General features: G+C 39.8%; 1 protein-coding gene across 4 annotated transcripts in view; it reads right to left on the reverse strand.

The window, feature by feature from the left end:
• The window catches only part of CC2D2A (coiled-coil and C2 domain containing 2A), a 166,455-nt gene that overhangs the window by 41,676 nt on the left and 97,332 nt on the right, over window positions 1–27,447 (reverse strand). For all 4 annotated transcript variants that reach the window (XM_084625582.1, XM_084625580.1, XM_084625581.1 and 1 more), the window contains 7 exons: window positions 26,808–27,011; window positions 17,629–17,721; window positions 14,540–14,631; window positions 10,011–10,178; window positions 1,527–1,632; window positions 537–646; window positions 309–405 (listed from right to left, as the gene is read on the reverse strand). In XM_084625582.1, the coding sequence (XP_084481708.1) occupies window positions 309–405; window positions 537–646; window positions 1,527–1,632; window positions 10,011–10,178; window positions 14,540–14,631; window positions 17,629–17,721; window positions 26,808–27,011 (870 nt within the window). The remainder of the gene's footprint in view (window positions 1–308; window positions 406–536; window positions 647–1,526; window positions 1,633–10,010; window positions 10,179–14,539; window positions 14,632–17,628; window positions 17,722–26,807; window positions 27,012–27,447) is intronic.

The following is a 27,447-nucleotide window of genomic DNA, read 5'->3' on the forward strand; positions in this document are numbered from 1 at the left end:
TCAAACCACTTCAAAGCAATTTAAATGCACTGAAGGCATCGGAATGTGAATGGATGTCGACTTGTTCTTCATCAACATCACTTTTGTCATGAGATTTTTTCCCCTCTCGCCAGGAAAACTGGTTCGAATAACTGGTCATTCATAAGACTAGTGTTCTATTCTACTATAATTTACATATATATCTTGTTGATTACCCTTGTGATTATTTTTCATATACTCAAGAGAACCAGCCATAATATTAAGTGATATTTTTAATATCAAAGACATTGACATAAATGTTAAAATGGTCTTTCAGATGCCAAGCTCACCTCTAAGACATCATAGAGTACTTCATCAAAAATGTTAATGAACACTTCATCCTTCATTGTCTGCAAACTTGTGGTGCTGTAGTCACCATTAGGAGCTCTATCAAAATAAAATATTCCTTATTACAGCAAAACTGTACTATATTAAATGTTACATTCATTTACACACTCAAACAAGAATGTTACTCAAGGACATACTGTGAACATTAACTTGTTTTCATTTACTCATACCTAAATGGAAGTTCAAGTTCCTCATTCCAGTTGGGGTTTGGCCCCTCTGCTGTTGTTGTCCTGCAGACTGTTCGCTGAAAAGAAACTTCTACAAAAGGATGGACTAAAACCTTCAAAATACAATTAAAATGAAAATAAAAATAGACAATTTGACAGAACATTTGCAAATTGTCAATTTTCAACATATGTAATAAAATGAAAATAACATATGAAAGATATGTTGGTTTGTTGACTTCTGTGACAAACACAGAATTCTGCATTACATGGGCTTCTAACATTTTAGGGTGTTGATTTTTTTTTTTAACTCTTACATTCTTGAAAAGAAATATATAGTCAAACTACTGATGTGTCCAGTCTTAAATTTCACTTTAAGATTTTTGTGTAGAATTAAGCCTGAATTAAAAAGGATCTATCAGACAGGTTTGAATTTAGCAACAGGCAAAGGCTGCTAGTTACCTGAACAAGCTATTTAAAACAGATTATGTGACCCTATCAGCCTGTTGAAAGATGTACATTTGTGTCTTACTGTCTGTAATCAAAGAACAAAACTTGTTCATACTATCATGATTCTCTCTGATTCTGGCCCTTCTTACCCTTACTTCTGGCCCTATCTGTTTCAGTTAAATTAATCTTGAACTAGAAATAACAAAACCCTAATATTATCTTTTAAAAATGCCAGAAAAAAGAATTTATCTAGTGTCCGAAAGTGTGATAGGAACCACACAAAACTTTGAAAAATCAGGACATTATATACTTCTAAAAAGGGCAACAAATGTAAAATCAAAACAAAAACAGAAGCAAGAACAGTGGGTCTCCATCCTCTCTCTTGAGGATGCTAAATTTGGGCTTCCAATTGCCATCAAAAATTTAATCTCAATTTCAACCTCACTGATTACATGATCTAACTAGTTAATGTTACTGCTTAAAAGAAAGGGAAACAACCCCGTATGACCAAATTACCATTCAATATATGTCAATATTATACTGTACCTGATTGAAAGCCCAATCAATGCTGTGGGTTGGGCTCTGAGGTGATGGAGATGCTGCAAACATCTCATTAAAGGACCTTGAAGATCTGGATGGCTGTTGAAGTTTGCTAGGAAGGAAAATATATAACGGACAGAGAACACGCAAGAGAAAGTTATTTACCTTATAGTAACCGGAGGTTCTTCAAGATGTGTGATCCCCCTGGGGGAATCCATGTGCCCAATCAGAGAATTCTTGAAAGCAGTGTCCACTGGTCTGCGCATGGACCCTCACTCTCCTCATGCCTCCAACTGAGGAGCTAAAGGGCAGAGTAGACCAACCACCTCTCCAGTTCCTTCTATATCAGGAATCCCACCATGATCTGAAGCAGAAAGGAAGGAGGGCAGGCAGTGGAATACACATAGGGACAACACATCTCGAATTAAGTAACTTTCTCTTCTCCTTCGAGTGCTGGTCCCTGTGTGTATTCCACTGTGGGTGACTGATGATGAGCAGTACTCAAGTAGGAGGAGGGTGTGAGGATGCAGGCGACAGAGCCAATTGAAGGATTACCATCCCAAAGGCCGCATCAGCAGAGTTCTGTACTAAACCATAATGTCTCACAAACATGTGCAAGGAACTCTATGTAGCTGCTTTACAAAAGTCAAGTAGAGGTACTTCTTGAAGTGATGCCATTGATGTCACTTGTTCTTTTGTAGAACGAGCTCTCAACCCCATAAAGGGGAGGAAGATTACACAGCTAAAAGAGTAAGATAGAGTACAAGATCTATTTAGAGATTCTCTGAGAGCATACAGATTGACCTTGAACTCTTTCTGCTACAGCGATAAACAATCTAGGAGGTTTTCTGATTGGCTTTGACCTTTGCAGGAAAAAGGCTATGGTCCATTGCACATCAAAGGAATGAAGTCTCCTCTCTTCTTCAGATGCATTTAGTTTCAGAAAAAAACACAGGTAAGTGGATTGACTGGTTCAGGTGAAACTCCGCAGCTACTTTGGGGGTGAACTTAGGATGTAAGCACAATGAAATTTTGCCTCTATGGAACATGGTGTAAAGTACTCCAAGCTCATCCACCCTCCTGGCTCAGGTGATGACTATATATCTGTGCAACTGTCCATGTAAACTCCCCAGCCTAAAAGGAAAAGGAGTACTTGTGGCACCTTAGAGACTAACCAATTTATTTGAGCATGAGCTTTCGTGAGCTACAGCTCACTTCATCGGATGCTGTAGCTCACGAAAGCTCATGCTCAAATAAATTGGTAAGTCTCTAAGGTGCCACAAGTACTCCTTTTCTTTTTGCAAAGACAGACTAACACGGCTGTTACTCTGAAACCAGCCTAAAAGGGAGGCATCTGTATTGATCATCCTGTATGGATCAATCCTGTATTGATTGTCTGGTTAGGGGGAAAGGAAGGGAATGCCCATGTATACCTAGCAATGGATTCTTCTACCATAGTAGAGATGATGTTACCTTGATGGGAACAGTTACTATGGCGTTCATGGTGAAAATACTGTTTGATGCCATGCTTGCAGACAAAGATGGAGTCTGGTGAACGGTGTCACGTAAGTACATGAAGCCATATATCCCAGGAGGCAAAGACAAGTTCTCATGGTTGTTTGAGGGTTGTTCATGACCTGATCTGTGAGGTCATTTATCACCTGGAAGTTGTCCATCGGCAGATAAGCCTTTGCCGTGATGAAATTTAAGGACTCTCCGATGAAGTCTAAAGACTGCACTGGAGTGAGAACAGACTTTTACAAGTTTATGCTGATCCCTAGGGAAGACCAACTGAAGCACTGACAAAGTAGACTCTTAGGATTCTCTATGTGCTTTGCAACGAGAAGGCAGTCTTTGAGATGGGGAAGACAATGAAACCATAATGCCTGATGCTACTGAAAAGACTTTGGTAAAGGATCCTGGGGGCAGAAGCAAGTCTGAATGGGAGCTCTATATTGAAAATAGTTGGAGCCCACGAGGAGTATGAGAAAACGTCTGTGAGTGGGGTGAATGTTCACGGGAAAGTACATATCCTTCACACTGAGAGCTGTAAACCACAAGCCCTTTTCCAGGGATGGGATTATAGATACCAACATGACCATGCAAAATTTCAGTTTGTGAATAAAGCAGTTAAGATGGCAGAGATCAAGATTAGGTCTCCAGCTGTCCTCCTTTTTGGGTACTAGGAAGCACATTTAGTAAAAACTCTTTCTTTGGTACTGAACAAGTACTGACTCTGTTGCTTCTCACTATAAGAGGGATTCTACTTCTCGTTTTAGAATCTCCTCACGAGAATGGCATCTGAAGGTCCCCCAGGCTTTGGAGGGGGCAGGGAGGTAAATTAAAATTGCATAGCCAGAATGGATATTTAGTACCCCCTTGTCTGTTATTGCACTTCAGATGTGGAAAAATAGGGCTATGCAACCCCCCCAGAGGGTATGTGGGAATCGGCAGGTGGTGGCATCATTGCTTTGCAGCACTCAACCTCCCAAACATATCAATTAGCTGGGTGCTGGGATTGGATTGACTATATTGCCACCGGAGCTGCAAGGAAACAGGACTTCTCAACCCTCTGCCTCTTATAGGGCAGCTCATAAGGCTACTGATGGTAAAATTATTGAGCTGTTGGTCTAGGCTTGTATGACTGCCTGTGGAATTTTCTCTTCAGGGCAGGTATAAATATTCCCAGGGAGTGGAGGGTGCTCTTAGAGTATATAAGGACTCATCTGTCTTTTGATTTAAAAAGATGAGTTTTGTCAAAGGGCAAGTCCTCCATGGTGTCCTGGACCTTCCTGGAAACCCCAAAGTGCACAGTTGATACACAGCACATCACAATGGCAGTAGCCATTACCCTGCTGATTGAAAAGCGATCCGGTCAACCAACTGGCTTTTTTCAAGGAGAGACTGAAGTTGAGCTCTATCCTACTGTTCAAACTTGTCGATGAAATCCATGAATTTGGAATAGTTCAGGTACTCATACTTAGTCATCAGTACTTGGTAACTGGCTATTCAGAACTGAGGCCTAGTAGAAGTGAAGAACTTCCTTCCCAATAAATTGAGTCTTTTACCCTCTTTGTCAACCGGAGTAGATATAGGATGTTGCTATCTAGATCTCTTCATGGCAGATTGAGCAACCATAGTTAAGAGCATGATGAGAAAAGAGAAATACAACCTCTCTGGCTGGGACAAAATAGCATTTTCTGCCCTCTTAGGGCAAGTGGCTGGGGTATGCTGGACTATTCTAACTTGTTCCAGAATGCCTTCATTAACAGGAAGCACTATTCAGCTGGATCCAGAGGATTGGATGATGTCCAGTAATTTATGCTGAGGATCCTGAACTTCCTCAAGGGACATCTGTAGCTCACATGCAACCCTACATAACAGTTCTGGAATTGCTTGTGGTAATCAGGAAAGGGTGTATACGTGAAGTTACTGGACCAACTGCTTCATCTGGAGATTATGAGGACAGTCTCTCGGTACCAGTGGAGCTGGTGGATCCAGCTCATAATCTTCTTAAGAACATAAGAATGGCCATACTGGGTTAGACTAGTGGTCCATCTAGCCTGGTATCCTGTCTTCCGACAATGGCCAATGCCAGATGCTCCAGAAGGAATGAACAGAACAGGGCAATCTATCAAGTGATCCATCCTCTTTTGTCCAATCCCAGCTTCTGGCAGTCAGAGCTTTAGGGACACCCAGAATATGGGTTTGCATCCCTGAACATCTTGCCAATAGCAAGATGAATCCTCCATGAATTTATCTAATCCTTTTTTTGAACCCAGTTATAGTTTTGACCCTCACAACACCCCCTGGAAACAAGTTCCACAGGTTGACTGGACGTTATGTGAAGAACTGCTTCCTTATGTTTGTTTTTAAACCTGCTGCCTATTAATTTCATTGGGCAACCCCTGGTTCACGTGTAAATTGAAGGGATAAATAATACTCCCCATTCGCTTCCTCCACACCATTCATGATTTTATAGATCATCATATCCCCACGTAGCCGTCTCTTTTCCAAGCTGAACAGTCCCAGTCTTTTTAATCTGACCTCATATGGAAGCTGTTCCATACCTCTAATCATTTTTGTTGCCCTTTTCTGTACTTTTTCCTAATTCTCTCTCTCTTTCTCCTCCCTCCCCCCCACCAGAACTTCAAAATGTTGGCAATGTATTTCTATAGTGGCATGATGATATTTTTTGTCTTATCATCTGTTCCTTTTCTAATGGTTCCTAACATTCTTTTAGCCTTTTTGACTGCTGGTGCACACAGAGTAGATATTTTCAGAGAACTATCCACGATGACTCCAAGATCTCTTTCTTGAGTGGTAACAGCTAATTTAGACCCCATCTTTTTTATGTGTAGTTGGGATTATGTATTTTCCAATGTGCATTGCTTTGCACTCATCAACGTTGAACTCCATCTGCCATTTTGTTGTCCAGTCACCCAGTTCTGTGAGATCCCTTTGTAATTCTTTGCAGTCATCTTTGGACTTAACTATCTTGAGTAATTTTGTATCATCTGCAAACTTTGCCACATCACTGTTCTTTTTTCCAGATCATTTATGAATGTGTTGAACAGCACTGGTCCCAGCACTTGTCCTTGGAGGACCCCGCAATTTACCTCTCTTCACTGTGAAAACTGACCATTTATTCCTACACTTCCTTCCTTTTCCATGGGGTCAGAAAAAAACTCTGACTGTCCTCTCAGGCCTGATCTACACTGGAGGGGTGCGGGGGGGATATAACATAGCTGAATAACGTAGCTGAAGTCAACATACCTCTATCGAGGGATTGCTTGACTCCCTACCAGATCTTGTTGACTCTGCAGGTTAGTACAGGTCTCATGGTCCCCAGTATGGCCAGTAAGACAGGTCAAAAGGTGGTTGTGGAGGTCCCCATGGCATAGCATACCAACAGCTCCAATGCAGGTGCTGAGGTGGAGCTTGATTCCAGCCAGGTCCTGGTCCCCTGTCTGGGAAATTATGCCTCAGAGGAGGAAACATCAGTTCATCAGGTGGTTCAGAGTCTCCTCACAAAGAAAATGTTGATTCCGTATTCATCAGCAGTACTGGTGGCTCCCCTGGAGGGAAGCCATGGCTGGCCGATGGAATGGGAGACAGACTCCTCCCATAAAATACATCAAATGTGATGGAGACTGGGGATCCAGGAGAGCAAAAATATCATCAGGAGGGGTATAAGCCTTTGCTCTCATTAGAGTGGCAAGGGATCCTGTCCACTTGAACTGACGGAGCCAGAGTTGTTACAGTTTGTGCCACAGTTGAGTGAGGCAGAGCTCTACTGTTGGTGGCTGAGGCGCTCAATGGTTGCCTTTTATCGGTGCCATCAGTCCCCATTAAGGCTTAGTTGGTACTGGAGGCACGGTTCCCACCAGACAGCAGTCCAGTACCAATAGAGCCCTGGACTTGTACGCCTTCATGTGATGACCCTGAGACTTAGGGCATTCTAGGTCCTCAAGGGCTGTGCAGGAAAACTTGATGTAGGCAGAGTTGTATCTAACTTCTTTGAAGAGGATTTTGAAGCTTGGATGTTTATGGTAATGGTCTCTACCCTCCCAACAAGACCCCGATGCGGGATCTGTGAGAGTAGATTTCCCCTCTCCTAAGTCAGACCTCGTGGCAGAAGGCACACTCCTTGCTGAGCATAGCATGGTCTCGTGGCCTGGGTCTGACTGGCCTCATGGCTTTCTCCACTGAATGCTTGGTAAGGCAAAGTTCCCACCCCTCATGGGTATGGAAAGAATGGCAGATACTGCACTTTGCCACAAAGTGAACTTCCCCAAGGCAGTACAGTCAGCATTCATGATCATCACTGACTGAGATGGAGTGTTTGCAAGAAGCACAGATGTTGAAGTCCAGTCCCATAATGGGGAAAAGAGGGGAGCTAGTGAATTCCCTGGGATGAGTAATTTAACTATTGAACTATAAAATTTAGCCAGAAACTATAGGATAAAATCCTAAAACTATTTACAAAAACCATCTATATATGTATTTACAGATTGAAGAAGAAAGAAAGACAAAGCTCCAGACACTGGAGGTTCTGACCCAGGCCATCTGGTCATAAGAAGGAAATGGAGAGAGTCAGTCAGTCCGCTCCGCCCTTTATCTCTTTGGTCGGGTGCAAGAGGACAGTGAAGGCACATTCATGAACCCTGCTTTCAAGAATTCTCTGACTCTGGTCACATGCGTTCACAGTAGACTACAGATAGGGACCAGGACTCAGAGAACTACTGAATATTAATCCTCACTTCACTAAATATGTAGTTAGCTGTACAGAACTTGGTTTGGCTCTAAAAATATTTTTGACATTTTCATGTTATGCCTCTACACCATGACTATATTTATTCAGTGAAAACAAAGCTGTAAGAGTAGTGAGATAAGCTCCACAGTGGAAGAGAACTTCCTGCCTGGAGGCATTCTTTCCTGAGGCATTCATGTGTCCCTCAGAACGACAAGGCACAGCTTTCCCACTTCCCTGAGGAGTTTATATGGTCTGCAGGCTGCTCAGTTTAAACAGATCTATCCCAATGGAACTTCTAAATAGTACAGATTCCTTAACTTCTAAACAAGTCCTCCGTGGGAAAATAAGCAAAAATTAATATATAGACAGCAATTTAATGTGTGGAATGAACAAATGCAAATATAACTATATTTACCACAAAAAGTTGTATAGAAACACTGTACAAGTAAATGTAATAATAATACAAAAATTGAACAATAAATGTAAATAACTACTCTAGATCGGCAGAATGTAAGATCACAGTTCTTTTTTAAAAAGCTAGGTTTTTTTTGGAATATTGAGGGCAAAATGTACACTGTCACTTTAATGCACATTCAACACTGATTAAGTGGATAATTAGCTAAAAGATAATCCTCTCTTCCTTCTCATAAAAAATCTTAAACTTTTACGATATCATAATCAAAAAGTTATACTTTACACTTATTCCTCAAAGTGAGAATATTTATGAAAGGCCAATAAAACATATAAATTATGGTAAGTAGGTAGAGTAGCAGAAGGGCTCAATTCCACATGTTCAACAACTGACTAACACTAATTAGCTCTGGTATGGTTCAAAAATTTAGTCTTACTTGGAAATTGCTCCTGTTTATGAGAGCGTTTTTTTCAAGTTTTGAAGCCTAATCTAAGGCTTGGTCTTCAGTGAGGCTTTTGAGCAAGCATTATTTTACTTTTGTTTTATGTTCAGATTAGTTGGATTGGATGTCTTAAACCTACAATTACTACAAAGGAAAAGACTGTTTATAAGTTAGTTTTGAGTTGTGTATGTTTTCACTAATTAAGTGTAGAGTGGAAAGGTATGTTTGTTATAAAAGCCCCATAAAATAAGAAAAATAATACAATGCATTCTTACAAAATTTGAGGTGATATTTAAGCAACTGTATCTGAAGGCAGGATTGAGCTTCAGAATTAGTACAATGGAAATTAGGTTCTTTCCACTGGCTAAATGCTTAAAATGAATACATAAAGGCAGAAAAGCAAGAGCAAATACGAAAGAAAGAACCTCGATTCTACAAGACCAATCTCACGAACAACCAGCTATACAAACCATTCTTCCTAAAAAGCGGGGGTCAGGGGAAACCACATAACAAAAGTGATATTAATGAAGAAGTCGACATCCCTTCATATTCTGATGTCTTTAATGTACTGGAAATTGCTTTGCAGTAGTTTGAAGGACAAGAAGAAAGAGATGAAGTGCACCATACTACAATTTATGCACCTTACCTACTGTGATTTTGAGATGATAAATTTTATGAACTTTTTGGTTTTATGAACTACTTAATCCCCAATTAGTTTGTAACACAGGGGTTCTACTATGCATATAATAACTATTGGTTTGTAGAAAAGACTATTTGGAATCTCTTTTATTACATCTAATCTTATTTAATATAAGTACAAGGGATATATTATAAGTACTGGATGCAATTAAAAGACATGATATTTATAAGTGTTTTAGGGATAGCATGTCTGATATTACCTGGCTATTTATATTCTCAAAATCACAAATTATCCTCCAATTATTTTTTTTCAGACAGCCTAATATGCACAATAAACCAGTGATCTTAGCAGGCACTGCTAGACAACAACATAATTCTAAGGAACTTGCAAAACAGCAATACTTATACTATTAAACAACATAATCAATGAATTTGTAAATGTGTCTCTTTGTGTTAGTATCATGAGGATAAAAACAATCATTGCATTTAATACACAGAGAGCCAAATTTTCAGAACTGGCCACTTAATCCTGTTAAAAATATTTACTGACACATACATCTGTACTCCAAAAACAGGGATTTAAACACACACCTTTTGCATGCAAATTTCACAGAAGCAATTTATACAGCCGATTTTGAAAATGTAGCCTCCAGTATGAAAAAGATTTTTAAAAAGGCAATTAAAGAGCCACTAGAAAGAGAAAGAACATTTCCAGCTAGAAGCCTTTTAAAAGGTTCATACCTTAAAACAAGTTTTCTCACTGGAATATCATAAGCTCTAATGATGTTCACTAAAAGATTTATGTCTCCATCTGATAGATTCTGTGCTGTAACTTTCTTCCTTTCCTTTCTTCTTGGCTTTAGTGGTCGCTTTGGCTCCGCCAGTTTAAAAAGACTGAGTCCTAAATTACTAGAAATCATAAGAGAGAGTTTTAGTCTTTTCTACTCAGGATCCAGAGTTCTAATTCTCTCTTGACACATACACAAAACTATGCACTTACAAGAAAGAGAAATATATACTCTTGGTGCCATTTATTGTGAAATATGTTTAATTGTTTATTAGCACAGAAACGGCATTTTGTATTTTATAAATTTTTAACAAAACGTACCGAAGAATTATATCATAACTAAGTGAGAATATGAAATAAAATTAATTTAAAAACTTTAAAACGGATCTAACCTACTATAATTATATAAACAAGATGCCTATTAGATGACATTATCCAATGTATGTAATACACCAAAAAAATCAAAGCCCAGAACTATCTATGACAAACTGCAGGCTACAAAGGGGAAACAGAAATTAATGTGCCATGACATACCCTGGGTCATCAGAACTTATAACACAAGGCAAAGCAGAATAAAAAGAAAAACAGGAAAAGAATAAAAACAGATGTGTGAAAAAACATACATTAATGATTCTAACTGTACAAACATATTTTAATTATAGAAAGCATTCCAGAACCAATTTTAAAAAGTCTAAACTGCTAGCCAAGGTCAACTTCTCATTATATGCAACTAAGAAAGTGCATTATTCTTGTAAAAACAGTATAAAAAGGCGAATTACTTTTTTTAAACAGGAAAATTCACTAACATATTTTAACATATTTCCCATGTTCCAGAGTATTGTGCGTATTTTAAATCTATTAATAATATAATCTGATTAGCAAACAATGCTCAGTACAAATCAGTATTAATCATGTGGAAATCAGTATCAGTCAAGCTAATTTCATTTTAAACAAATTGGGAAATTAACTATAAATGTTATTTCTCATTCTGCAACATGAAAGTATTGAACCAAAAAGAATGGTTTCTTTGTTGAAAAGCAGCAAGTCTCTGTTTTGCCAGCAGATGGGACTACTTAGGTTTATATTGTTGAATCAAAATAGAATCATAGAATCATAGAATATCAGGGTTGGAAGGGACCCCAGAAGGTCATCTAGTCCAACCCCCTGCTCAAAGCAGGACCAATTCCCAGTTAAATCATCCCAGCCAGGGCTTTGTCAAGCCTGACCTTAAAAACCTCTAAGGAAGGAGATTCTACCACCTCCCTAGGTAACGCATTCCAGTGTTTCACCACCCTCTTAGTGAAAAAGTTTTTCCTAATATCCAATCTAAACCTCCCCCACTGCAACTTGAGACCATTACTCCTCGTTCCGTCATCTGCTACCATTGAGAACAGTCTAGAGCCATCCTCTTTAGAACCCCCTTTCAGGTAGTTGAAAGCAGCTATCAAATCCCCCCTCATTCTTCTCTTCTGCAGGCTAAACAATCCCAGCTCCCTCAGCCTCTCCTCATAACTCATGTGTTCCAGTCCCCTAATCATTTTTGTTGCCCTTCGCTGGACTCTCTCCAATTTATCCACATCCTTCTTGAAGTGTGGGGCCCAAAACTGGACACAGTACTCCAGATGAGGCCTCACCAATGTCGAATAGAGGGGAACGATCACGTCCCTCGATCTGCTCGCTATGCCCCTACTTATACATCCCAAAATGCCATTGGCCTTCTTGGCAACAAGGGCACACTGCTGACTCATATCCAGCTTCTCGTCCACTGTCACCCCTAGGTCCTTTTCTGCAGAACTGCTGCCTAGCCATTCGGTCCCTAGTCTGTAGCTGTGCATTGGGTTCTTCCGTCCTAAGTGCAGGACCCTGCACTTATCCTTATTGAACCTCATCAGATTCCTTTTGGCCCAATCTTCCAATTGGTCTAGGTCCTTCTGTATCCTATCCCTCCCCTCCAGCGTATCTACCACTCCTCCCAGTTTAGTATCTTATATAATATAAGATATATATCTTATATCTTAAATAATATCTTAAGGGCACAATGGTGCAGTAAACAAAGCTTTCTAGTAGCAAAGAAATGAAAATCTCATTCATTATCTATCTGCTTAAACAGATTTAAAACAAACAAACGCTAGTTAATGTCATTTATGTGTTGGTGATGCAGAGTAAGGACTTGCCTACACTACTGCGCGGGGTCGATCTAAGATACGCAATTTCAGCTACGTGAATAACGTAGCTGAAGTCGACGTACTTAGATCTACTTACCGCGGTGTCTTCATTGCGGTAAGTCGACAGCTGACGCTCTCCCATCAACTCCGCTTGTGCTTTGCATTCTGGTGGAGTACCAGAGTCGATGGGAGAGCGCTCAGTGGTCGATTTACCATGTTTGTACTAGACGCGATAAATCGACCCCTGCTGGATTGATCCGGCAGGTAGCATAGACAAGCCCAAAGACTTGAAATACCAGAGGCATGGAAACATAGTACAAAAAGTCAAAGTCACAAGCAAACAAATACAGCAAACAAATACATATATAATATTCTGGCAAGAAAGGAGAAGAGGTTTCAAAGATGAAAAATATGTTTCAGCAGAAGTAGAGAGACATATGGGAAGTGCCCAGCAGCAAGGTGTCAAGCCAAATGTAAAGCACAGGGTAAACAAAAATGCACTTTTTAAAATTATTTCATGCTATTTGCAGGGCATTTCCTTGTGTCTTTCCTCGAAGCTATCCCTCCACATCCTGTTCACAATTCTCTTTTCCCTCTGATCTGTTCGCTCATTTCTCAAAATGCCTTAGAATTGTGCAGCAAGAAAGGTTAGAAGTCTAAACTGCAACTTCTTCAGGATCAGTTTTTTTACTTGTCTGTGTTTCAAACTTTAAGTCCAAGATCAAGATCATAACAACATTATGTTAACTTATATTTTTACCTCCTTTCATCCAGAAAGGACTCAGTAGCTATATTTATATATGCACATATAGATGCCTATTTATTATTGTTTTTCAAGCACATTACAACATTGGTAGGTGCCTCACAAAGTAAATAAAAACCGGGCCCCAGCCCCAAAGAGCATACCATGTAAATTAAACATGACAGAATATGTGAGGATCGTAACTTAATTAAAAGGGGGCTGAAGTACACAGAAAGCACGTGCGGGACACTGCTAACATGGCACAGTATTCCTTTTTATTTGTTCAGTTTTTTTGTTGCCTTTCTTTCCCCTAGACATTTCTTGTAGATATGAGGGCTGAAGTGACTTTTTTGGAGGGAACTAAAGAAGATGAGGAAAGTTGCAATGAACAGGGCTGCAGAGGGCATTCCAAGCATTGGGAGCAGCACAAACAAAGAAAGTGAGATGATCTTAGGGAAGGAGATGAAAGAAGCACCAAGGCGAACATCAGTGGTGGAGTGGACAGCGTAGTGACATGTGCACAGCGTACTCTAGGAAGCCATTAAAAGAATACAAAAATTATATAGATATAGTATACATATGTACTTATCCATACATACTCAGATATACATTTTATATATGTTCCCACAGATACATACACATATGCACATATTACAGGAACTATTTCATCCATCAGCACAGTAAAGCTACGTCTGGATGAAACATAGCAGCTGTTCAATACTTCACAGCAAAATTACAGACCAGTATACAACAGGAAGCAAAGAACATAATATCCAGCAGAAACTACATTGGGATTGAAAATGTCTACTCTGCAAATCATCAGGATTGTGTTTTTATATTTATAGCTTTCCTTTTAGAAGCAAAGACAAAGAACTACTAACACCTCCTACACACACACACACACACACGCAAAATGAAGCAAGCAAGCCAAGCCTACTAGAACCCGGGAGAGGTGAAGAGCAGAATTCATTTTGATATCTTCTATGGAAAATATTAAGTGAATCTAATTTACTGGATTTAGCAATTGATGATACTCAACCAATTCCCGTTATATATAAACAGATTTAAGTTTCATCTGAAACAATGCAATTCCAGCCTCACAGTCCCCCCCGACACCATGCTGAGACATTTGCTCAGCACTGATTCAGTGGGAAGAGTGCTGACTATTGAACCACCAAAGCCACCACATTTGGGTCTTACTTGGAGTCAGTCATTCAGGTACATACTAAGCTGGACTCTCCTTAAGCTTATGAGGTCAGATCAGAAACTGGAGTAATATGGCAGCATATAAATAAAGGTTACTGTGAATGAATACTTCTGCTGAAAATAGCATATGACCTTAAAACATTTATGATGCAGTTTTATTGCAGTTATTTAAACACTTGTGTATTTTGGCACAGATGAGCATGATGCTTACAGAATAATATAGCATTATGCTAAATTTAAAACATTAACAAACAGGGAGTACAACACTAAATTTTTGTGGTAAAGAAATAATTATGAGCCTAGAAATAAGGATAGTTTAAAATTAGTTATTTTAATTATTTTAGATATGATAAAAACGTTTTTCCCTTACCCAAGACTAGGAACCTCCTCTTCATTTACCAGGTCAGAAAGAAGGAAATGATGCTTTGCTGTTAGAAACCGGTTTATCACTGATTCTCTAACCTGGAAACACAACCAATTGTATGTCTTACTCAAATTCACTGAAAATACGTGTGGTTCAATTTATTAAAAAGATTAATTATTTTTCTTAACGCCCCATCATAAACAAAAAGGGGCATGTTCAGGGATTCTTGACTCCCTTTCCATAGATACTTCCTCAGCACAAAATACTACCCCATTCTAGAGTAACTGACTCCTCTAGAAGCAGTCTTGGTAGTTGTCCCACACTAAAGAGCCTGGATCAAGAATCAGTACATCTGGTAAAGGGAAATGGAAAAAATAAGAGAGAAATTCTCTGAACACGCACTCTTTGTCTTTCCAGATTCAAGTGGAGAAGAGTCCACACTACAAACTCAACATAACTGGCACTAATTGACAATTTTTTTGGATACCTTAAAGAGTCAAAGTGAGGGTTAAAACACATTGATGAAACAGTGTGAAGAAGCTTGCACTCCTCCTATCTATACTATATCAATTCTGTGGTGAAATAGAGCACTTCAGATTCCAGGACTGTTAATGGGGTCCCTTTTCAAGCACTATATTTGCAAGAAAATATATAGTTTAGGGCTATTGATTAATCAGAGTAAACTCACGTGATTAACTAAAAATATTAATCGCAATTAAAAAAATTAATCACGATTAATCACAGTTTTAACTGCACTATTAAACAATAGAATACCAATTTATATTTATTAAATATATTTTTTTAAATATAAATATATTTTTAAATATATTGATTTCAATTACAACACAGAATATAAAGTGTACAGTGCTTAATTTATATTATTATTTTTTATTACAAATACTTGCACTGTAAAAATGATAAATAAAAGAAACAGTGTTTTTCAATTTACCTCATACAAGTACTGTGACATAATCTCTATCTTAAAATGCAATTTACAAATGTAGATTTTTTTGGTTACAAAACTGCATTCAAAAATAAAACTATATAAAACTTTAGCGCCTACAAGTCCACTCAGTCCTACTTTTCGTTCAGCCCATCGCTAAGACAAGCAAGTCTGTTTACATTTACGGGAGATAATGCTGTCCGCTTCTTATTTACAATGTCACCTGAAAGTAAGAACAGGTGTTCACATGGCACTTTTGTAGCCGGCACAGCAAGGTATTTACTTGCCAGATATGCTAAACATTCGTATGCCCCTTTATGCTTTGGCCACCATTCCAAAGGACCTGCTTCCATGCTGACGACGCTTGTTAAAAAAATAACGTGTTCATTGAATTTGTGACTGAACTACTTTGGGGAGAATTGTAGGTCTCTAGCTCTTTTTTACCCACATTCTGCCATATATTTCATATTACAGCAGTCTCAGATAATGACCCAGCACATCTTTTTTCAGCAAATCTGAAAAAGCGCAAAGAAGGTACCAATGTGAGATTTCTGAAGATAGCTACAGAGCTCAACCTAATGTTTAAGAATCTGAAGTGCCTTCCAAAATCTGAGAGGGACAAGGTGTGGAGCTTGCTTTCAGAAGTCTTAAATGAGCAACACTCCGATGTGGAAACTACAGAACCCGAACCACCAAAAAAGAAAATCAACCTTCAGCTGGTGGCATCTGATTCGGATTATGAAAATGAACATGTGTTGATCAAAATTGTTTTGGATCGTTATTGAGCAGAACCCGTTATCAGTATGGAAGCATGTCATCTGGAATGGTGGTTGAAGCATGAAGGAACGTATGAAACTTTAGGGCATCTAGCACATAAATATCTTGCAACGCCAGCTACAACAGTGCCATGCGAACATCTGGTCTCAATTTCAGATGCATTGTAAACAAGAAGCAGGCAGCATTATTATCTGCAAATGTAAACAAACTTGTTTGTCTGAGCGATTGGCTGAACAAGAAATAGGACTGAATGGACTTGTAGGCTCTAAAGTTTTACATTGTTTTATTTTTGAATTGAATGCAGCTATTTTTTTTTTACATAATTCTACACCTGTAAGTTTAACTTTCGTGATAAAGAGATTGCACCATAGTACTTGTATTAGGTGAACTGAAAAATACTATTTCTTTGGTTTTTTACAGTGCAAAATTTGTAATAAAAATAAACATAAAGTGAGCACTGTACACTTTGTATTGTGTTGTAATTGAAATCAATATATTTGAAAATGTAGAAAACATCCAAAAATATTTAAACAAACGGTATTCTATTATTAACAGTGTGATTAATCGCGATTAATTTTTTTAATCGCTTGACAGCCCTAATGTAGTTTAAAACTCCTAATTCTTTCAATTTCCAGTGGAACAAACATTCCTGTGCTAACAGAGGGAAGCAGAAGAATGGAAGGTGTTTTCTTGGAGGGTGGAGAGAGAGAGAGAGAGGGAGAGAGAGAGAGAGAGACTAATTAGTATAAAGTGCAGCTTAAAAATTGTATTAATAATTAACAATTTGAGGGAGTCTGCAATATTTTCTTACTATAATTTTACACCTAATCCCTTCCTGCGAACAGCCTTATATCTTTGTATTACAGTGACTGCTTTATAGTATTAATACAATACTAAATAGTTTCATCTAACAGGTCTCCCCATTTCTATTACTTTCAAAAGTTTTGAATTAAGCCATAAAAACTCTCTCTGGGCAGAAACTATAGCTATCCAAAGGACTCTGCTTTAGATCAATTTCTCAAATGTCATTTGTGATTACATCTGCAACTTTTGACATAAAAATGCAGTAAAAATGTGGTGCTTGGATTTTACTTGAAAAATTCAACACTGGTTCTCCACTTGTGAGGTAACTCCCCTCTCTTCATGTGTCAGTATATTTATGCCTGCATCTGTAATTTTCACTCCATGCATCTGAAGAAGTGTGCTCTTTACCCACGAAAGCTTATGCCCAAATAAAGCTGTTAGTCTTTAAGGTGCCACCGGACTACTTGTTTTTGTGGATACAGATTAACACAGCTATCTCTTGATACTTAAATAGAGTAGTAACAAACAAATAGTAAGAAAGATCAGTACTGACTCTTTTTGCATCTCTCACCTTCTGGAGATACTTGGCAACTAAAGCTCTGTGCGCATCTAGGTGATCCTTGCTGTCAATTACATCCCTCTCACGGAGCCTTTTCTCATAGTTCTAAGGGTAAATACAAAAATTAAGTTTGTGATTTGATGTTCCTTCTAGTGTATTAGGTCACATAAGGAAATGGTAATCATTTTATTAACATAAACATATAGGATCAAAGTAAACCAATTTAAATGTTAGATGTTAGGAGGTACTTTTTTAATGCAGTATGTAGCAATTCAGTTGCACATCCCAGTAATATAGACGGCAGTCATGTGGCTTTAACTACAACAAATAGCTTTCAAAATTTCCTTTTATCCTTTTCTTTATAAGGCCGAACTTTGATTTTTTGGCAGCTACAGTATGGAAGACCCTCTATCATCACACCGGTGATGCACTGGGCCTTCCTGGGAAGAAGGGCATGAGCCAAATGTATTCAAAGTTTTATTATGTATTACAGTCAATGGAGTTTCTGTAGAACCCACAGACTACAAGGAACCATACTGGTCGCAAATTTTTTTTTAGATTAATTATTCAGACTTTCTATTCTGTTTTTGAAAAATGAATAAACATAGCAAAAGGGAAAGAAAGAGAAATAGACAAAATGGCATGAAGGCCTAATAAAACATTTGTGATGTATAGAATCAGGGAAATTTAGAAATGAAGGTTACTCACCTGCAAGATGCACTCTGCATAACACTCATGGGGATGTGGCGATGGTGTAGCTGACAGTGGATTATTTCATAGCAATGCCTATCAGAGCACTCTCCTGCCCCTCTTCTTCCTGCACTTTCCAAGGGCGAGGGCATAGAAGAGGGCTTGATACTTCGGCTGTCTCAGTTCCTTCCACAGCATCTTCAGGTCCGAAATTGTAATCAGGACTCTGAGGAAACTGGGAGGGGAATGAAAGTCCATCTCAGAGAATATTGGCTACATGTAAGTAACCTTCATTTCTTCTTCAGATGGCCTTTGCAATTCCCATTAATGGGATAGCTTGATAAGCAGTGCTGTCATCTGAAGAGGGTGGGATATGGCATCCTAATTAACTCAACTGGGATGCTAGATATAGCGCATAATGTTTTGTAAATGCATAAACAGAGCTCCATTTAACAGCTCTGCAAATTTCTACAATGGGAATACACCTAAGGCATGCCAAGGAGGCCACTGTGAAAGATGTTATGAACACATGGAATATTCAAAGACCATTATATTGACTTTATGGTATACATATCACTAGGGGCTAACTCACAGTTGTATTCCTGGTTCCATGGGGAGTTACAGGGCTTTTTGCAGGAGCTAAAATAACTAGGGGGTAATTAATGCAAATCCCTAAGGCAGGTAAAAAGCCTGGGAAAGTTTTGCCCCCTGGGGGTAATTGCATATGCTGTTTGACCTGGTTTAAGAGGCCTGACAAACAGAACTATAAACGGTCTAAAGCAGTCAGTCAGATGTAGGGAGAATGGTCATTTTCACCTAGTCAAAGAACTGACATGAAACTGTGACCAAGAGATACAGACACTGTGGAAAGGGCTGGAAAAACTTTAATCCTACCAGTGTCCCCATGTGGAAGATGGGTAACTGCCTTGTAAGAGAAGATTACTCATCCTGTGCAATAACAGAGATTCTTTGAGATGGGTGTCCCTGTGAGTGCGCCACATTAGATGAATCTGCGTTCCTGCTCCTGCAATTGAAGAATTTCAGTAGCAGTGCCTGGTTGGTTGGCACATGCACTGTCCTGGTCTCAGGCCTCCTCTGGCGGTTACACAGCGCTGTGTGACCAAACCCTCCTCAGTTCCTTCTCTATCGCAGAGTCCCTAGCAGAAAACTCTGAAGTAGAGGGGACGAAGGAGGGTAGTGGCACACCCACAAGGACAACCATCTCGAATAACCTCAGTTACTGCACAGAGTAACCTTCTCTTCTTCTTCGAGGACGGTCACTGTGAGTGTTCCACTTTAGGTGACTGTAGAGCAGTCCCCCTCAGCGGGAGGAAGGTGTTTCAGAATTGTATTTGTGGCACATGGTAAAACCGTCAGTCCAAGCAGAGCATCTGATGTCGAGTCCTGCTATATTGCATGGTGCTCTGAGAACAGGTGGGCTGACGCCCAGGTTGCAGCTTTGCAGATGTCCATGATGGGTACATTGTTGAGAAAGGCTGTTAATGTAGAAATCGATCTGGTAGAGTGTGTGAGGGTCCACAGTGATGGTTGTAGTTATTGCTGATGGTAGCAAAGGTCAATGCACCCAGAGATCCATTTCGAGTGCCTTTGCTTGGATATGGCGGCTCCTTTAGAACCTTCTGTGATAGAAATAACTTTAGTGACCTTCTGAAGGGTTTAGTCCTTTCAATGTAAAATGCTAGTGCCCTTCTGACGTCCAGCGTGCGAACATCGTTTCTCGTCTGTTCCCATGAGGTTTTGGGAAGAACGATGGGAGATGTATGGGCTGGTTATCAGCATGGAAGCATATGGGCTGGTTCAAGTGGAACAAGGAAGCTATTTTAGGTATAATAGAATAAATTTTGTGTATGTGGGAGTGCCATGAGAGCCTCAAGTTCTCCTACTCGTCACGTGGATGTGATAGCAATGAGAAAGGCCACCTTCATCGACAGATGGAGAAGTGAACACATCATCAAGCATTCAAACGGGGGCCTAGTAAGGCATCGTAGCACTAAATTAAGGTCCCATGGTGGAGTAGGGGCTTATATTTCAGGATAAAGGATACAAATACCTATGAGAAATCATTTAGTGGGAGGGTGGGCAAGACTGAGAACATATCAACTTTGTGATAGAAAGCTGTGATTGACGTGAGGTGTACTTTGATCATGCTCATTGGCAGATCCGATTTCTTAAATTCTAGTATATAATCTAATACCATTGGTAAAGGAGAGGTAGTTGCCATTGTTTGTCTATTGTGGCACCATATGTGGAATCTCTTCGATTTGTGCAGGTAAGTATATCATTTAGTAGACCTTCTGCAGTTTAACAGTATGGTCCTTACCTCCTCTGAACAGCTCATTTCATTGCCCTGAAACCATGGGGTAGCCATGCCTTTAGATGGAGTATTTCCAGGTGCAGATGGTATAACTAGCCTGCATCCTGAGACAGGAGATGTGGAAGAAGAGGAAGAGGGCATGGTGGGCATACCGCCATCTTCAACAGGTAAGGGAACCATGTTTATCTGGGCCACATGAGTCTGGATTTCTCAGTCCATATCTTGTGTATAACCCTGGGTAAGAGAGGGGTTGGGGAAAAGGTATACAGTAAAGGTGCATCACATTTGAGGACAAAAGCATTGCCTAGAGATTGGGGTCTGCTCTTGAGCAGAACTGTGGGCACTTGGTGCTCTGGGTTGTCATGTCAGTCAGGAAACCCCAGTGTTTGAACATCCTCTGTAGTACCTTAGTGTTTATCTCCTACTCGTGGTCCTGAGAGAATTTTCTGTTCAATGCATCCGCAGTGGTGTTTTGGAATCCTGGTAGGCAGGATGCTGAGATATTGATGTTGTGGTGGATGCATCAGTTCCATAATCACATCATGTCTGTGCACAGAGATCAAGCAAAGTTGTCTATCAACACTTATGGTCTTGTTTCCTGATCATGGGCAAAAAGTTTGAGCATGCGTTGCACACTGCTCGTCGTTCTAGTAGGTTTATGTGCATTGTTGATTCTGAAGGGGACCACCTGCTCTAGACTGTGTGGTTTGCAAGTGCACTGCCCCCCCAACCTAGCAGAGAAGTATCATCGCTGGAGAAGTCTGGGAGAAGGGAACTTTTGCACAAAGGTTGTGTGGTTGAGTCCACCACAGTAGAGTTTTTTTTTTACTTTGACTGGCATCCTAAGGCACTTGTTTATACTGTGTCTGTGTGGAATATGTACAATCCTGAGTGAACCTTGAATGCTGCGCATGTGTAGCCTGGAATGCTTCATGACAAATGTTGTTGCTGACATATGGTCTAACAGTTGGAGGAAGGCCGTGGAGGATGTCGGCGGGCTGGTTTGTGTTGTAGAGATGAGATTGACTAGTCTGACAAACCTGTGTGGTGGGAAAGAGGCTGTGGCCTCCAGTGAATTGAGGTAAGCCCCGATGAATTCTAGTCTCTATACAGGTGTGAGCGTTGATTTTTGCTCGTTTATCTATGGGCCCACCTGTGTAGAGAGAGCTATTGCCTTTTGGGTAGCTCCTATGGCCTCTTCTTGGGTGGAGATTTTGAGAAAGCAATCACCCAGATAGGGGAATACTATGACTCCTTTTCTGCAGAGGTGAGCCACCACTACCATAAGAATTTTTGAGAACATCTGTGGAGCCCTAGACAGGCAGAAAGGGAGTACTTTATATTCTAATGATTTTATCCCAGAACAAACTGGAGAAACTTCCTGGGTGAATGGTGCATCGTAATGTGAAATTATGCATCCTGGAGGTCGAGCACCAAGAACCAGTCCCTTTTTTCTAGTGCTGGGATTATCGTTGCGAGCGTGACCATCCTGGATCATTGAGTCTTGGTGAATTTGTTGAGTTTCCTTAGGTCAAGAATGGACCTCCATCCTCCATTTTTTTCTGGATTAAGAAATAATGGAAGCAGAAGCCCTTCCCTCTGTGTTGTGTTGGTACTGGCTTCTACGACACCCAGCTGCAGGAGATGGTTTACTTCCTGTTGTAGTAGGTGCACAAGAGAAGGGTCCTTGAAGAGGGACAGAGAGGGAGAGTGGGTGGGGAGGGTAGAGATAAATTGGATTGAATAGTCAGTCTCAATGATTTCTAGTACCCATTTCTCTGACGTGATGGCCTGTCGTGTTGGGTGGAATAGAGTCAGGTGGTCTCCAAAAGGATGGGAAGTTGCAGATGGTTCCAGCATTTGAAAATGCGGGATGCATCTTCGGTCCTCGACCAAGCCCTTAAAGCTGCTGTTGAGAGCGGGGTTGCTGAGATGTTGATGACTGAGAGGTAGTGGTTTCCATTTTGTAGGCCTCTATGTTTTTGTGGGTCATATTGCCTCTGTGGTTGTGTGTACGGCGCAGAACTTGTTCTTTGTGCCAAGCAGTATTTCCCCTGTTCTTTCTTTGTGTAGGCATATAGATGCCTAAGGATTGAAGAGTCACCCTGGAGTCTTTTAGTGTGTGGAGCAACTCATCTGTCTTAGCTGGGAACAACTTTGGTCCCTTGAATGGGAGATCCTCTGTAGTGGACTGTACCTCTTTGGGGAACCCAGAGAGGTGGAGCCAGGAAGCTCACCACTTGACTATGGCCATGGCGATGGACTGTGCCGCTGTGTCTGCTGAATCCAGTGAGGCTTGTAAGGCTGATCGACAGGGTGAATTTGATTTAAATCACTAGTCAGAAAGACTCGATTTACTCATGGATTTCAACATAAAAGTCCATTCTTGTTGGTTGTTATAACCTTAATACATATTCTTCACAACTCAGAGATAGATGTAGGTTTCATTTTTAGAAGGTAAACAGTATACATTTTAAAAGTGATTTATTTTGAAAATTTTTCAGATTAGTTTTACAGCTATATCAGAAAATGAATGATTGTTTCGTTATTTCATTTACCAAAGGCAACTGAAGCAGATAGTTCCCCTCCAAATGACTTCATAAAGATCTCCAATTCAACAGGTTAATCATTAATATTTGGAGGATTTTCTTGCCATGTGGTATTAGGAGGAGAACATCACCAGACAGACAGTTAAATTATGTTATTTAACTAAAACAACAACGTTACATGTTCTGGATTTTTTCCTTCAACAACAAACGTATAATATTTTAACAAAACAAGCATATGAATTTTTGAATTTAGTTAAACATTATAGTTTTTTTAAAATCAGGTTTGTTTTTGTTAAAATTGTTAACTAAAATAGTTAAAAGAAATTAAAAAAAAATTAAATTGACTAGGTCAGCCAGGTCAACACGAGAAACTTAAAATATTGGCTTCTGCAACTAACTCAAGTCGTTATTTTTCACCTCTATATATTATTTATTTATTTGTTTATTTTAAAACATTTTTGCTGCTAACAAGCATGTTATCTCTGGAGACACAAATCCACAGTTTGAGAACTGCAAAACTAAGCATATTCTAGACTGAGCACTGAGTCCCATTGGGTAGACAGAAAGATTAATTTAAATAATCTACTATACAGAAGCCCCTGGAACCCCATAAGATTGGGGATCCCTAATTCATGAACTATTGGAACTCATTTACAAAATATTGTCTCATACTATAGAATTAGAATTTATAATCCCTATTCCATGATGAGATATCTTTGAGCTATAATGTATATTAATTAAAACTATCTTTAGATAGGTTTTTTCCTCAAAAAGCATCAACAAATCAGATTTAAATTAAAAAAATCCGATTTTTTAAAAAATCATTGATTTTTATCCACCCTGCTGTTCGAGCTAGAAGATGGCCCTCCAAGACGACTGCTTTAAATTGCTTTTTTTTGTCCACAGGGAGATAATCAATAAATTCAGACATCTATGAATAATTGGAGTGGTTGTATTTGGCCATTAGTACCTCATAATTGGTGATCCTTAACTGTAGGGTCACTGATGAGTAGGCCTTATGCCCGAAGAGGTCTAATCGTTTCCAGTCCCTATCATATGGAGTGGATCTGGAGTGATGTTCTCTGTCCCATTCATTCAAGGCACCTAACCACCAGAACATTTGGTGTGGGGGGGCTAAAACAAACATTTCATTGCCTTGGGAGGCATGTAATATTTTTTTGTCTGCTCTTTTACAAGTGGATGGAATTGTAGCTGGGTTCTAGCAGATGGTTTTGGGTGGGTCCATAAGTGCCTCATGTATTGGGAGAGCAATCTTGGATGAAGTTGAGGTTTGTACAATGTCCAACAACTTGTGTCAAGATTCTGCAACTTCTTCTGGTGGTATTTCTAGTGAGTCTGCAATCCTCTTAAACACCTTTTGGGATGGTTTAAAATCATCACCCATCGTGGATGGTGGGAGCACGATGGTTTCATCCCAAGGAAAGGAGGAAAAATTGGTAGCTGGGGTGACCTCCTCATCAGAAGTCCCTTCCAGTCTTTTGGATGGCTCTTTTGGGAGTTCAGAGGATCTGAGTATTTAGGGCAACGGGGAATGTCTTGACCTCTCCCTGTGGGTACTGGGAAGCTTAGAATAGTGGTATATGCGTATACTTTGTCATCTTGGATGTGCTCTCACCACAGATAGACAATCTGTAAATATGTGAAAACCAGAAGAAAGGCAAAAGGAAAGGATCACGTACTGACAGTATCTTCCCCACAAGGAAGTGAAGGGATTTGTGATGTGAAGCAAAGTAGAAATATGCGCCATGCAAACTGAGATCACCTCACAATCTTTAATGTATTTATCCTCCCAGGACCCATGCTAGATAGGGCAGTGCTGTTATCCCCATCATATAGATGAGGGAACTGAAGCACAGACACTCTAAAGGCTGAGGCTTTTCTTTTACTACCCTTACCAATGGGGATGCTGGTATTTGCACAACCTTTGGATCTGAATCTATCTGCACAGCCAAGTGATTTATTTAGCATGTGCATAGTCCTCTAGCCAAGCAATGGCATCTTCAGTGGTGTGATGCAGTTCTTCTAGGCCACCTAGTCAGCAGGCATTCATCAACCATGTGCGTTATCGTCTATGTTGCACCGCAGTTGCACAAAGGGCTGTCACAAAGGCACCTACGATACTGGTTGGCTCCACATAGACCTTCCCGGTCCAGAACCTGTTCAACAGGGACCATCGTCCATGGGGCAGGTCAAAACCAGGTGGGAAAATTGTGGCGTCAGCGACAAGGGACTGGAGCCAAGTGATGTACCTGGGCATCTACCATTATAGCACATGCTGATAGCACTGCGGAATCGGAACCGATATCTGGAACAGCTACTTTCAGTACATCAAGGACATGAGCCCTTCTCTAGAGATTTACCCAGTGCTGTGGCCTTAATTTTTGACGTAGATTCTGAGGGGGTTTTCAGAACCAAGCATGAGGGAACTGAAAGGGACCAAAAGCAGTGCTTGACTCTGCTAACAGGAGCTGTATCTCACACCTGTATCCAGAAGGAGAGATGACAGATTTGAAGATGTGCTCCTACTAGGACTGGTTGCAGATCATGAGACTGTCCTTCCCCCAACCAAGCCAGACACCTTGTATGCCAGTCTGAAGTGGGGAATACAGAAGGACAAGAAGCACACCTCTTAAATCCTGGCTTCTACCTCTTTAGATCCACCATAGGATCTGTAAGTCAGTACCGAGGTATGGGAACAAATAAAAGAAATAACATTTATAAATAAAATAAAGCTAAATTTTCTAATGCTAATGTTAACTAATTAAGAAATCTAACTAAGGCACAGTGTCTTTGAAGAGGTTGGGTCCAGGCTGGATCAGCCTGGAGAGGTTCCTGGTCCACCTGCTGACACATTTGGAAGGAACTGAGGTGGCTGGAGTGCAACAAACCCTTTTATAGCCTCATCATCAGAATGTCCAGTAAAAGTAAAAGGAGGGGCAGGGGAGCGCTCTAACAGGCACTGCTACGAAACATTCCACTGTCAGCTACACCACCAGTGCATCCCATGAGTGGGAAGGTACAGAGGCCACCTGAAGAACCTTAAACGACATCAGAGACCCAGGATCATGGAAGAAGGATGGTTTAAAAAAAAATGAAAAAGAAAATACTATTGGCTTGATTGTTCCCCCCAATATTTGCTTCAGTTCAGTAGCATTGTTTTCTTTAGACACTCTGAAAAGTTGGACAAAAGTTAATAAAGTCGTTGCCTCAATTAACTTTTGCACCTCTCTTGACTTTTCATGTTTGGAATTCTCCTTTAAAAGAGGATTCCAAATAGACTGGTGGATAGGGGAGATTGTTGAAGTGCAGTTCCACTTAAATCTTCTTCCTCCAGACTCCATTCCAGCAGCTATGTTTTTGGAAGGAGACAATCAAATTCTAGATTTAGGTAACATGATGTATATTTAAAAAGTGAAATACTTTTTTGACTTATACTCCATGTAATCCTTTTGGAGTCAATGCAGTTGAAGTCAGGGTAGAATTTGGCCCTCAAAGTAATGAAGAACTGACTTTATCAAGCCAAATATTACTGAAGATAAAACTGATAAACATTTTATTAAAGACCATAATTTAATTAATTTCAGACAACTTCCTACCTCAAAAAGCTTTTCAGGTATTTCTCTTTCATGTAAAGGGACTTGCTTATAATTACGGAACTCTGCCACCTCTCTGTGTCTGAGTTGTAGGAGTCGGAATCTTTTTGATCTGTTAAGTTCCTCATCTGAAACAAAATTAAACTCTTGCTGCAATTGCTCCAGTCTGAAGAAACCAGGAACACAGGCATCTCCACTAGTGGCAATCTAAATAACAAAGGTAAATATTAAAAGTTCAATTCAGAGTGAAAAATGTCCATAAAATATTTTTTCAATGGGTTGACTAATTCTATTAGATACATTGCCAAGAGCCTCACTGTAATCAAAACCAGCCTGAATATGCCAAAATATAACATATTTTAAAATAAGGTTTTTAATAATTCTTAGTTTTTAGTAAGAATATAGTGGAATTTAATTCATTTAATTCATTCACAATTTAAATGTAATATAAAATATTGTAATAACTGTTAGAGTTTCAGAGTAACAGCAGTGCAGAAGTAAGGGTAGCAGTACCGCAACCTCCCCTACAATAACCTGGCAACCTCCCCACAACTCCTTTTTGGGCCAGGACCCCTACAATTACAACACTGAAGTCAATATTCAAAAAGATCCCAAGTCCTACAACTCACTAAAATTACTCACA

This window comes from Lepidochelys olivacea (assembly GCF_965140295.1).
Source record: "Lepidochelys olivacea isolate rLepOli2 genome assembly, chromosome: 4".
Taxonomy (NCBI): Eukaryota; Metazoa; Chordata; order Testudines; family Cheloniidae; genus Lepidochelys; species Lepidochelys olivacea.